The 14103-nt window shown below is 45.2% G+C and overlaps 1 protein-coding gene across 1 annotated transcript in view; it reads left to right on the forward strand.

Moving 5' to 3' along the window:
• The first annotated feature begins 280 nt into the window (after window positions 1-280).
• ARAP2 (ArfGAP with RhoGAP domain, ankyrin repeat and PH domain 2) overlaps window positions 281-14103 on the forward strand; it is a 123785-nt gene continuing 109962 nt past the window's right edge. Inside the window, exons 1-2 of the mRNA XM_070948934.1 lie at window positions 281-1107; window positions 13398-13468. Coding sequence (XP_070805035.1) covers window positions 281-1107; window positions 13398-13468 — 898 coding nt within the window. The remainder of the gene's footprint in view (window positions 1108-13397; window positions 13469-14103) is intronic.

A 14103-nucleotide genomic window follows, 5' to 3' on the forward strand; every position in this document is an offset into this window, starting at 1 on the left:
CGGCAGTATTTTCCTTGAACTCACCAAAGGACTTGAGTTCTTTACGAGTATGAGCGCAAATGTTGATTCCAGAATATTAAAACCAATTTTAATACATTGTCCTCTTTCCCTTCGTGTTGTAGGATTGGAAAGCACATGGGATTGATTTGCATGCTTGCTGTTTGTGGAAGGCATCTCATTCTGTGTAGGAGAAGGAATTTGTCCGGCTTTTCAGTATGACCCCATGGAATCATGCCTCTTTGGGATTCTGATGGCAAAACCCACCCATGAAATTGCCATCATGTCATCCAGGGAAACGGACCCAGATATCGGAGCCTTTTTAGTCAGCATCAACCTGGGTCAGTACCTTTTAAACTTTAGGAACTCTGGCTACCACACTTTGCAAGAGTGCGTGGGGATAAATGACAGCGTCCTTCAACACATCGGAATCTCGCCTACGGGCCACCGTAGACGAATCCTCAAACACTTGGAGGCCACGTTTACCAAAATGCCAGAAACGGCTGCATCCGGTCAAAGCTGCTCTCCCAAGCATCTCCTCGATCCCAAACGGAAGGAAACAGGTGGCAGGCCACCTGATGGACAACAGACCCATGCAGCTTGCATCAGCAACTGTGAAAGAAACCCACACTACACAACCCACGTCTTGTTGGGAAACAGAGCTAGTCCAGTTTTGGATCTGGACTCTTCTGACACGTTTGGTCCAAACCTGTTGGCAGATCCCACCGCGGTGCCACGAAACTCAATGAAAAACGTGACGTCAGAGAAGAAACCTTGCACAGATGATGCTTCTCTGAAGAAGGGAGACCCAGAAGCTTTGGAGGTTCAACTTAATGCCGCTCCCAAAGATGGATCTTTGTCTTCTGCTTTCTCTCCCACCGAAACGAAAACCAGCGAGGTGGAAGATCAGCTCTTATCAGGGTTGGGAAGTTTGCTCGGTGATCTGCAGGAGCCGTCGTTCTTTGAGTTCAAAGGTGAAATGGTGGAAAATGATCTGTATTGCACCCAAAGTCCATCAAGAGTAGGCACCAGGCCAACGAGATCTTTCATGCTTCGGCACCGTCCTGTTCCTGAAATCCCAGGTGTTTCCTCAGAGACAACTTCAAATAGGTAATTTTTCCTCATTTCTTGATGTTAAGTTGTACGTGGTATTTTTTAAAGCGTTGGCTACATTTCACATAGAATAGAATTCTTTATTGGCCAAGTGTGATTGGACACACAAGGAATTTGTCTGTGGTGCATAGGCTCTCAGTGTACATAAAAGAAAAGATACATTCGTCAAGAATCATAAGGTACAACACTTAATGATAGTCGTAGGGTACAAATAAGCAATCAGGAAACAATATCAATATAAATCGTAAGGATACCAGCAACAAGGTTACAGTCATACAGTCATAAGTGGGAGGAGATGGGTGATGGGAATGATGAGAAGATTAATAGTATGCAGACTTAGTAAATAGTTTGACAGTGTTGAGGGAATTATTTGTTTAGCAGAGTGATGGCGTACGGGAAAACTGTTCTTGTGTCTAGTTGTTCTGGTGTGCAGTGCTCTATAGCGTCATTTTGAGGGTAGGAGTTGAAACAGTTTATGTCCAGGATGCGAGGGGTCTGTAAATATTTTCACAGCCCTCTTTTTGACTCGTGCAGTATACAGGTCCTCAATGGAAGGCAGGTTGGTAGCCATTGTTTCTTCTGCAGTTCTAATGATCCTCTGAAGTCTGTGTCTGTCTTGTTGGGTTACGAAACCAAAACAGTCATGGAGGTGTAGATGACAGACTCAATAATTCCTCTGGTAGAACTGTTATCAGCAGCTCCTTGGGCAGTTTGAGGTTTCTGAGTTGGCGCAGAAACAACATGTAGCGTTTCCGAAAGATGTACAAAGCTAAACCATGCAAGGTGGGCTTTGTTTTGTAAGGTTGCTGCCCATGTCTTCTAGAAGAGTCCCCTTGTAGAAGAGACGGGGGCCGCATCAGCATTTCCAAAATAAATTTTGGGACTTAGCGAGGTCTGAACACAGAAGCGAGTTGGGCTAAAAGGAAAGGTAGAAAGAGAAAGGTAGAAAGATTGATCAATAAATCATGTTTATGAATAAATAACAGGGACATGGTGACTCGGTGGTTAAGACGCTGAGCGTGTCGATCGAAAGGTCGGCAGTTCAGCGGTTCAAATCCCTAGTGCCGCGTAACGGGGTGAGCTCCTGTTACGTGTCCCAGCTTTTGTTAACCTAGCAGTTCGAAAGCACGTAAAAAAGTGCAAGTAGATAAATAGGGACCACCTTTGGTGGGAAGGGAACAGCGTTCCGTGCGCCTTTGGCATTGAATCATGCCGGCCACATGACCACGGAGACGTCTTCGGACAGCGCTGGCTCTTCGGCTTTGAAACGGAGATGAGCACTGCCCCCTAGAGTCGGGAATGATTAGCAGATATGTGTGAGGGGAACCTTTACCTTTTGTGAAAAAATCACTCATAATAACACTCAATGTTCAGCCCAGTTTTTTCTAAGGAGGCCATCTTCAGACCTGGATTTCATACTCAGCCCGAAGATGTTGAAATCTTCTCAGGGATGTTACCAAGTTAATTATAGTCTCTCAGAACACAACGTATTATCAAAAGTTTGTTTCAAATACTAAATTATATTATTTAGAGTACAGGTAGTATGACCACAATTGAGCCCGAAATTTCTGCTGCTAAGCAAACCAGTCGTTAAGGGAGCCTGGATAGTTCCGCAGACTAAAAGCACTGTAATTTAACACTAGCTGTCTGCAATTAAAGTAAGTTCGAATCTCACCAGGCTCAAGGTTGACTCAGCCTTCCATCCTTTCTAAGGTAGGTAAATTGAGGACCCAGTTTGTGGGGGCAATAAGCTGACTTTGTATAAAATATACAAAAGTATGAAGGCTATTGCTTAACGCAGTGTAAGCCGCCCTGAGTCTCTGGAGAAGGGCGGCATATAAATCAAATAAAAAAAAAAAGTGACTTTCGCCTCATTTTATGACCTTCCGGGCTACGGTTATGGAAGTTAAGTGAATCTGCCTTCCTCACTGACTTTGCTCATCTGAAGGTCGCAAAAACGGGGGAATCCTATGACCTTGGGACCCTGCAATGGCCATAAATAGGAGTCGGTGGCCGAGCTCTGCATTTTGATCATGTGACCATGGAGATGCTACTAGGGTCGTAAGTGTGGAAAATGGTCGTAAGTCACTTTTTTCAATGCCGTTGAACTACCTGTAAGGAATGTTGCCTTGTAATACAGTCGTTGACCAGCTGTAGAGACACAACTCTGAATTTATTGGCTTCTGGCTGACAGATTTTTTGACTCTTCTCGAATCCCATGTAGAAAGTTAGCACCCACCCCTTTGTTAGAAGAATGAAATATTTTGAGAAATATTAAAAAAGGCAGAATATTATATTTCCCTGGATGAGAAATGGAGAAACATGCTCTTGGAAAGCAGCCGCCACCTTCCTTAACAGCTCACAGCAGATGTCAGCACTTAAGAGATAAAGAGATAGCTAGCTCTATTCATAAGCAAATTCCCTCCAGCAAGGTCTGAACAAAGGTAGGATTAGCCCTCAGCCACGATAGGAATTGCCCAACAAGCCCCTTCATGTCATCAGCCCAAACTTCAACCAAACCTAGGAGCTCAGACAACCTCAGCTATGACCCCTACATAACCCCTACATTTCCCCATAGGAGTCTGACAGCAACCAATAGAATACATGCTCTTGCCACAGGAACAGAAAGCTCAAGTTCCAAGCCCAGAGAGAGTATAAATAACCCTTACTCTCCACTTCATGGGGTCATCTGGCCAGGACCTCAAACCCATTTGGACCAGAGGTGGGTTTCAGGAGGTTCTGACCAGTTCTGGAGAACCTGTAGCGGAAATTTTGAGTAGTTCGGAGAACCGGTAAATACCACCTCTACTGGCCCCGCCCCCATTTATTCTCTGCCTCCCGAGTCCCAGCTGATCGGGAGGAAATGGGGATTTTGCAGTAACCTTCCCCTGGAGTGGGGAGGGAATGGAGATTTTACAGTATCCTTCCCCTGGAGTGGGGTTGGAATGGAGATTTTACAGTATCCTTCCCCTGCTACGCCCAACAAGTCACACCCAACAAGTCATGCCATGCCCACCAAGCCACACCCACAGAACCAGTAGTAAAAAATTTGAAACCCACCACTGGCTATGACCCCTACATAACTCCTACATGTCCCCATGGGAGTCTGACAGCAACCAATAGAATACATGCTCTTGCCACAGGAACAGGAAGCTCAAGGGCAAAGCCCAAGAGAGGGTATAAATACCCCTCACTCTCCACTCCATGTGGTCAGCTGCCCAGGACTTCAAACCCATATGATCCTGTTCATTAATAAACCATCTTTCCAATCAGCTTCCATGTTTCCAGTGTTTTTCTCCTAGCTTGGAACTGAACCAGATGGATATTTCTTCCAACACCCAAAAGTGACAAAAGAGAATATATAGCACCAGCAGCAGTAAAGGCACTAAGAACTGAACAGAATTACAATTTCTCACCTCGGGTGCAATGCATGTAAATGTATTACTGATTTGCATGGTATTATGTAAATTGAACCAGAGAGATGTTAATTCTCCGAAAAAAATCTGTGTTAATGGGCAGGTGAACGCTTAATAGGTTGATCTGGATGGGCCGTACCCTCATATGAGGATATCATTTTTTTAAAAAAAATGCCAGCTAAGGTATGTAAGAACTACTAACACCATAAAATTGCAATAAGGTATTAGCAGCAAGTTAAGGAGAAAGCTGCACCAGATTAACACCTGGTAGGAAATTACTAGGGAATTCCACAATTGTAACCTAGTCTGTCTACCTTACAATTATGGAATTCCCTAATAGGTTCCTACCAGGTATTAATCTGGTGCAGCTTCTCCATAACTTCTCCAATTTTGCCTCTCTTGTAGGGATAGTGTCAGTAACCCAGTTAAAAGGGCTTCGTTACAGAGTTGAAAGGGACTTTGTAGTCCAACCCCCCTTGCCCAAGGAGGAGACCCTACACCATTTCTGACAGATGGCAGTCTAGTCTCTTCATGAAAGCCTCCAGTGATGAAGCTCCCACAACTTCTGAAGGCAACTTCAGTTCCATGGGTTGATTGTTCTCACTGTGAGAAAATTTCCCCTTATTTCTAGGTTGAATCTCTCCTTGATCAGTTTCCATCTATTATTGTCTGGCCTTCCGGTGCTTTGGAGAATAGCTTGACCCACTCCTCTCTGTGGAAGCCCCTCAAATATTGGAAGACTTGCTATCATGTCTCCCCTGGTCCTTCTCTTCACCAGACTAGCCATGCTCACTTCCTGCAGCTGTAATAATAATTGCATATTCATAATAATTGCAAATCCAGATTTGGAATACCAAATACAATAGTACATGATAAACTAGATTATCATATGTAGGGCACGGAAGGAGCTATTTTCAAACTTGTAAGCTATTTTTGAAACATTGTGCTGGTTCAGCTGGAATTACGCATCAGCGTTAGGATCTTAAGTATGAAATGTTTTCAGTATCTACAGGTAGTCCTTGAGTTACAACCATTTGTTTAGTGACTGTTCAAAGTTACAATAGCACTGAAAACACCGACTTATGATGCTTTTACCTTCATCATGATCGCATGATAAAAATTCAGACGCTTGGCAACTGATTCATATTTATGACAGTTGCAGTGTCCCGAGATCACGTGATCCCCTTTTGTGACAGTCGGACAAACAAAGTCAACAATCACTTAACAACGGTGCTGCTAACTTAACAACTTGCAGTGATTCACTTAACAACGGTGGGCGGGAAAGTCGTAAAATGGGGCCAAACTCACTTGACAATTGTCTCACCTAGCAATGGAAATTTTGAGCTCTATCGCGGTCGTACGTCGAGAACTACCTGTATAGCCGAGTTCTAGGTCAGTCTTACTCAATGAAGACACCTAAGATGTGGTTTCAACCAGCCAGGATTTTGAAACCAACGTTGTTATCGTTGGAAATTCTGGAACGCAAGAGGAAACGGTGACTCAGGCATTCTAGGAAAGCTGATGATGAAACTATCATCCAGTTTGGCAATTTGTAGAACGAGTTCATCATGACGTGAGTTACGTTCAACGAATGAAGCTGAAATACACAGTGTTGGAAAACTGTAGCTGTGAAGGCAATGGAAAGATGGGGGAAGAATCAGGGTGTTGGGGGGAAATTAGGGAAATGATTGAAGCCTGGGAAATGGGCCCCTTGTCAGTCAACAAGAGTGCTGATTGACAAGTAGCTTATCAAGTACTTAGGAGGCAAGAGTTTGGTGGCACAAGGAAACAACAGCCAATTGCTGATCACCAATACACCAATCAATCAATAGAACATAGATTAATAGAGTTGGAAGGAACCTTGGAGGTCTTCTAATCCAATCCCCAGATCCAGCAGGAGAACCTATACTGATTCAGACAAATGGTTGGGTAGTCTCTTCTTAAGAGTCTTCAGTGATGGAGCACACACAACTTCTGAAGGCAATCATTGGTTGATTGCTTTCACCATTAGGAAACTTCTTCTTAGTTCTAGGATGCTCCTTTCCTTGGTTAGTTTCCAACCATGGTTTCCTAGGAAGAAACCAGCGATCCTCTCTGTCCAAAATGTGGACTTTGTTGTCTTCAAAAGAGCGGCCTTTGTCTTTTAAATGCAGATGGACTGCTGAAGGTAGTCTCGATGGGTTTGTAGAGATTTAAGGACTTGGGATCGTGGCGTTTGACTGCCAGACGGTGTTCGTGGATCCTTGTTTTTAATTTAACTCCGCTGAAGATGTTACCTAGCCTGGGAACGAAATGTTCGGAAACCAACCCAAAAGCTCGGAGAACAATCCTTCATCATCAATTTACACCCGCGGTACAGATAATTTGCCACTATTGCAGAGAGAAGTTTCTTGAGGATGGGCTCCAGCACATGTCCGAAAGCTCGGAAGACTAAACCTCTGGTCCCAGTGACCGACCCAGATTGCATCTTTGCAGTCAGGTGTTGTGACCCAGGCCCAAGTAGGTATTATCAGATGCAATCAGTTCCAAAACAAGCAGACTTTATTAGAACAGCTGAGAATTAATTCATTCTCAGCGTAGTCCAAACTAATTCAAAACAAATTCTTCATAACACAATTCTTCAGCCTTATCACCAACCTTGGTCTAATTAGGCAACCTGCCAAAGGCTTTTCTTGGCAAAAGTTCAGATTCCGACAAGAAATAAATGTAGCAAGACAAGAAACAAATCTATCAACGTTGTTTTCTGACAAAGAGCCCAAGAGCCATTGCTGGTCTTTTAAGCCTTATGGGAGGGGCCAATCATATCTTGGCCTTACTCCCGAGTCGTCCTTTTTGCTTTAGTTGCTCTTGCCTTCTGGCAGCTCTTCTCATGCATGCACTAGGAACAGGCTCCTCCTGTTCCTCTGCCTCTCTGCTGTCAGCCTCTGGAGGCTCCGGAGTCCACACATTACTCCCAGATGGCCCTGGCCCCATCTCTGCCTCCGACACCGAGCCCTCATCCGAGCCTTCCCCAGCCTCCAGGCCTGGCCCATGTTCCTCCTCAGTCTCATCGCTGTCCAACTCCACTGCCAGCTCCGTAGGCTGCTGGTGGACCACAACATCAGGGTTTTCTTTACCTTGTCCTGTTGTTGGTGCACTCCTGAGCTAATAAGTAAACGAATCACTCCAACTAAAAGAAATAAAACAATTACGTAATTCCTGTTGAGTATTGGGTGTTTGTGATTATGCAGATTGCAAAATGTGGGCTGAGGAAACCAAGTCAGAGCTAGTCAATCCTCCCCACCTCCTTCTCCGTCTCTTCTTCCTCCTCCTCCTTTTCCTCCTCCCATCACCCTATTTCCTATTTTAAAAAGAGAAATTTATAGAAGGGGAAGTTTTGAAAAAAGAGAAAACGGATAAGTCAGATAGATTTCCCAATGTTTTGATCTTGTCTCAGGGAAGATGACGAGTTTGACGTGATTACACCGGGGTTTTCTTTTCTGATGAGTTGGATAGAATGTAATCTATTTAGAAATTGTCATAAAGGCCATGAACCTCCCTTTTCAAATTATGAGAAGTCTGATTGAGACAACGCTATGACATTTTGCCTGAGTGAAGAAATGCATTGATTTTTAATTTTGGGAGCCAGTGGCACGTGTTTTACAAAATAGCTTGGGGATTTAACTTTAAAGCAGAGATGGGCAATTATGGCCCCTTTGCTAGGGGTGACATGACAACAGGCTTCCAATATCTGAGGGGCTGCCACAAGGAAGAGGGGGTCAACCTGTTCTCCAAAGCATCTGAAGGCAGGATAAGAAGCAGTTGGATGGAAATTAATCAAGGAGAGAACCAACCTCGAAGTCCCGAAGGTGCTTTTTTAAAGAAGCAACTGGACTTTCTGGTTTTTCTTTGAAGATGTTTTGCTTCTCATCCAAGAAGCTTCTTCAGTTCTGACTGGGTGGTTGGGGAATGGAAGGATTTATATTCCTTGTAGGTCATTTGCATTCTTTTAGAGAGTTGTTGAGGCCACTTGGAGGTTTATCTGTGACCTCAGGGTCACCTGAGAAGGAGTGTGTGTGGAGCCTTTTTGGAACTGCTGAAAGGACTGTGTTGTAGACTGGAGATAAACGATGTCATATCCTCCCCTTCTGTTGAGAGAAGGCTGTTCAATGTTGACTTAGATGGCCTCTTTGACCCTTCTTTCAAACCAGTGGTCCTCTCTGCCCAAAAGGTGGACTTTTCCTGTCTTTAAAAGAGTGGCCATTGTCTTTTAAATGCAGATGGACTGCTGAATCTAGTCCTGATGGGTTTGTTCTCCTGTGTTGTGCCATGTGCTTGTGAAGTGGTTGTTTTGTTTCCCCAATGTACAGATCTGCACATGGCTCACTGCATTGTACTGCATATACCAAGTTGCTCAGTTTGTGTCGTGAGTGTTTTATCCTTGGGATGGACAAGCTTCGGCCTTAATGCATTCTTGGGTTTGAAGTGTGCATGCATGTTGCGTTGGCTGAAGATCCTCCTGAGCTTTTCTGATATTCCTGCAACGTATGGAATGACAACGTTGCTTCTGTTATTGTTCTCTTCATTGCCTGTTATGGAGGAGCTCCTATAGGGTCTTTTTTGAGATTTGATGAAGGCCCACCTGGGATAGACACACGTTCTGAGGGCTTCCTTGAAAAAAGCAACTTTGGGACTACCATGACCTGGATGACTGAGAATTTCCGTAGACAACCAACCTAGAACTAAGTAGAAATTTCTTGACAGTGAGAACAATTAACCAGTGGAACAGCTTCCCTCCAGATGATGTGAGTGCTCCATCACTGGAGGCTTTTAAGAAGAGATTGGTCAACCATTTATCTGAAGTGGTGTAGCATCTCCTGCTTGAGCAGGGGGTTGGACTAGAAGACCTCCAAGGTCCCTTCCCATTCTCTTATTCTGTTATCTTTAGGACCTGTGGACTTCAACTTCCAGAATTAATCCTGGCTCAGGAATTCTGGGAGCTGAAGTCCATAGGTCATAAAGGGGCCATATATGTCCATCCCTTCACGAAAGACTTTATGAAAAAGCAGGAATCCTCAAGTCAATCTTTCCAAGCCTCTCGGCTTCCGTATTGTCTGAAATAAAATTTGCAGAATTCCTTGCCCACTGTGATGGCATTCTGACTGTGATGGCATTTTGGCCACTACTGCGGGGGCTGGTCCTTCCCTGTTTCCAGGGTGGCTCCGTGGGCCAGAGGATTGCAGGAGGCCGTCGCGGCTGAAAACAGGGCTGGGAGGGGGGGACACATGTAGACCTCCCGAGCTCCGTTTTCGCTGGCTGAGGTACCGTGGGCCGGTCCTTTGCTGTTTCCAGGGGGTCCCCCGTGGGCCATCTTTAAGCACCCCGCAGGCCGGATCCAGGCCACTGACCTTGAGTTTGACATCCCTGTTCTAGTATGCCTTGTCTAAACAATGAATTACTCAATTTTGTTGTTGTTGTTGTTTTAACCCCAGGAGGTAGAGAGGCCCTTGATCCAAGGTTGATTCCTAGTTACTACATATACACATTTGTGCAGTTTCTGGCAGTTTGTTTCAGAAGGAGTTTGCTCTTATCTTCTAGATAGGACGATGCTTTGACCTTCCAGTCTAGCCTACAACCTTGTAAATCCTCACAAAGTGCTCCACTCAAGCCCATTTCTTCCAACGTTAGACAAGATCATCCAGTAGTTAAAACTTGATTCATGGCTCTCTAAATGTCAAGCGTTGTGTTCCTATGTCGGTGTTATGTATTAATGTGTTGTAGGGCCTTGTTGAGGCAGGAGTTTGCAATTAGTGGCCTCGCTTGCAGCCCAGACTCTCTCAATTTTGTATAAATCCACAAACATGGCACTCCGATTAGGAGGGAGGGAGAGGTTCAAACCTCTTTGCTGATTTCTGCAGCTTAACTCGGTGACTATCAGCTATTTCCACTCAGGACATTCCTTGGTATACCAGCACTGAGACAAAGCCAATTATTCCTTGGCCCCCTCCAGAATGACGGTGCTCTAAAACCCGAGAGCAGAAATGTTGACATTTCAAGCGGTACATGAGTTTCAACCGAAATAATAATAATAATAATAATAATAATAATAATAATAATAATAATAATAATTTTGCTGACTAGAATCATAGAATCACAGGGATGGAACCTTGGAGGTCTTCTCTGCCCCAGGCCGAAAACCTTATATTGGGGGTGTCAAACTCAATTTCGTGGAAGGCCGCATCAGAGTTGTGTTTGACCTTGGAGGGCCAAACGGGAGTCGAGGGGCATGGCTGGAGTGTGGCCATGGGGGTGCTTGTCGGGGGCACCTGTGGTGGCCAATTGCTAAGGCAGAACTTCCCTCCCATTATAATCTCCTTCCTTTCTTCCTTCCTTCCTCCCTCCCTCCCTCCCTTCTTTTTCTTTCCTTCCTTCCTCCCTCCCTCCTCCCTTCTTTTTCCTCCCTCCCTCCCTCCTTCCTTCTTTTTCCTCCCTCCCTCCCTCCTTCCTTCTTTTTCCTTCCTTCCTTCCTCCCTCCCTCCCTCCCTCCCTTCTTTTTCCTTCCTCCCTCCCTTCCTTCCTCCCTCCCTCCCTCCCTCCCTCCTCCCTTCTTTTTCCTCCCTCCCTCCCTCCTTCCTTCTTTTTCCTTCCTCCCTCTCTCCTTCCTTCTTTTTCCTTCCTTCCTTCCTCCCTCCCTCCTTCCTTCTTTTTCCTTCCTCCCTCCCTCCCTTCTCCTTCCTTCCTTCCTTTCTCCCTCCCTCTTTCCTTCTTTTTCCTTCCTTCCTTTCTCCTTCCTTCCTTCCTCCCTCCCTCCCTTCTTTTTCCTTCCTCCCTTCCTCCCTCCCTCCCTCCTTCCTTCTTTTTCCTTTCTCCCTCCCTCTTTCCTTCTTTTTCCTTCCTTCCTTTCTCCTTCCTTCCTTCCTCCCTCCCTCCCTCCTTCCTTCTTTTTCCTTCCTTCCTCCCTCCTTCCTTCTTTTTCCTTCCTTCCTCCCTCCCTTCTCCTTCCTTCCTTCCTTCCTTCTTTTTCCTTCCTCCCTCCCTTCTCCTTCCTTCCTTCCTTCCTTTCTCCCTCCCTCCCTCCTTCCTTCCTTTCCTTCCTTCCTTCCCTCCCTCTCCACTCTCCTTCCTTTTTCCTTCCCCTCTTTCCTTATTTTTTCCTTCCTTGCCCTCTTCCCATCTTCCCATCTTTTCCTTTGTCTTTCCTTTTTTCCCCCCTTTCTCTTTACTGCCCCTTCTTGCATGCTCAGATGAAAAGGGGGGAAACATTTCTCCTTTTGTTTTGTTTTCAGTTTGTTTTGATAGCCCTCAGCGAACGAAAACAGGGCGTGCCACCCTCCCGCATGTCCCTCCCCCCGAGCTCCATTTTTGCTAGCAGAGGCACCGCAAGCTGGTCCTTTTCTGTTTCCAAGCTGGCCTCATGGGCCAGATCTAAGCACCCCATGTGCTGGATCCGGCCCGCGGCCCTTGTGTTTGTTTGACACCTCTGCCTTATACCATCCAGACAAATGGATGTCCAATCTTTTCTTCAAGACCTCCAAAGATAGAGCAGCCACAACTCTGGGACAACAAGCTGTTCCATTGATTAATTCTTCTTCCTGTCAGGAAATTCCTCCTTATTTTCAGACTGGCTTTCCCTCTGATGAGCTTCCACCCATTGCTTCTTGCCCTGCCTTCAGATGCTTTGGAGAATCAGTCAATGCTGCCTTTGCTGTTTTAGGAACACAGGATGGCACAATTGTCCAACAGTGGCCTTAATTTCGCAAAGGGATAAAAGAGCACGGGTGAAATCCAGCAGGTTCTGGAGAACCGGTAGTGGAAATTTTGAGTAGTTCGGAGAACCAACAAATACCACCTCTGGCTGGCCCCAGAGTGGAGTGGGAATGGAGATTTTGCAGTATCTTTCCCCTGGAGAGGGGAGGGAATGGAGATTTTGCAGTACCCTTTCCCCAGGAGTAGAGTGGGAATAGGGATTTTGCAGTATGCTTCCCTGGAGTGGGGAGGGAATGGGGATTTTGCAGTATCCTTCCCCTGGAGTGGGGAGGGAATGGGGATTTTGCAGTATCCTTCCCCTGGAGTGGGGAGGGAATGGGGATTTTGCAGTATCCTTCCCCTGGAGTGGGGAGGGAATGGGGATTTTGCAGCATCCTTCCCCTGGAGTGTGGTGGGAATGGAAATTTTGCAGTATCCTTCCCCTGGAGTGGGGAGGGAATGGGGATATTTTGCAATATCCTTTCCCCAGGAGTGGGGTGGGAATGGAGATTTTGCAGTATCCTTCCCCTGGAGTGGGATGGGAATGGAAATTTTGCAGTATCCTTCCCCTGAAATGGGGTGGGATTCGGGATTTTGCAGTATCCTTCCTCTGGAGTGGGGTGGGAATGGAGATTTTGCAGTATCCTTCCCCTGGAGTGGGGAGGGAATGGAGATTTTGCAGTATCCTTCCCCTGGAGTGGGGTGGGAATGGAGATTTTGCAATATCCTTTCCCCAGGAGTGGGGAGGGAATGGGGATTTTGCAGTATCCTTCCCCTGGAGTGGGGTGGGAATGGAAATTTTGCAGTAGCCTTCCCCTGAAATGGGGTGGGATTCGGGATTTTGCAGTATCCTTCCTCTGGAGTGGGGTGGGAATGGAGATTTTGCAGTATCCTTCCCCTGGAGTGGGGAGAGAATGGGGATTTTGCAGTATCCTTCTCCTGCCACACCCACCAAGCCACACCACGCCCACCAAGCCACGCCCACACAATCGGTAGTAAAAAAAAAATGAATTTCATCCCTGTAAAAGAGGCTTTGTTAAAGATGCTTTTGCCTGAATCTGTAACTCTGTTAACTGTAGATAACAGGTACCTTACAAACATAAATTTGTTCTAATGTGTAATTTCTTCCCTTTGATATGGTTCCAGCTCTCTACACGAACGAAGAAGCGCGAACGGTTTAAGTATCCATTGTTCTGAGAATTGTCTTTCAGGCAACAGTGAGTAAAATTTTGCGACTAATTGTAATTCATACTTGAAAGGTGTTCTCAGGTGTTTTATCTGGGGAATTTAGAATCTCAAACGGCTGCAATTATAAAGGAAGGCTTTTATAGATGCAAAAGTAGAATATCTTATATATTTTTTTTTAAAAAAGAAGGAAATAATGTTTCCAACTGGTAGCACAGATCTATTCTATTCTATTCTATTCTATTCTATTCTATTCTATTCTATTCTATTCTATTCTATTCTATTCTATTCTATTCCATTCCATTCCATTCCATTCCACTCCATTCTATTCCATTCTATTATTTTCCACTCCACTCCACTCCACTCTATTCTATTCTATTATTTTCCACTCCACTTCACTCCATTCCACTCCAATCCTCTCCACTCCACTTCACTCCACTCCACTCCACTCCATTCCATTCCATTCCATTCCATTCCATTCCATTCCATTCCATTCCTCATTCAACTATTCTATTCTATTCTATTCTATTCTATTCTATTCTATTCTATTCTATTCTATTCTATTCTATTCTATTCTATTCTATTCCATTCCATTCCATTCCATTCCATTCCACTCCACTCCACTCCACTCCACTCCACTCCATTCTATTCCATTCTATTATTTTCC

This window comes from Pituophis catenifer, unplaced genomic scaffold (assembly GCF_029215685.1).
Source record: "Pituophis catenifer annectens isolate HBS135680 unplaced genomic scaffold, rPitCat1.0.hap2 SCAF_8, whole genome shotgun sequence".
Classification (NCBI taxonomy): Eukaryota; Metazoa; Chordata; class Lepidosauria; order Squamata; family Colubridae; genus Pituophis; species Pituophis catenifer.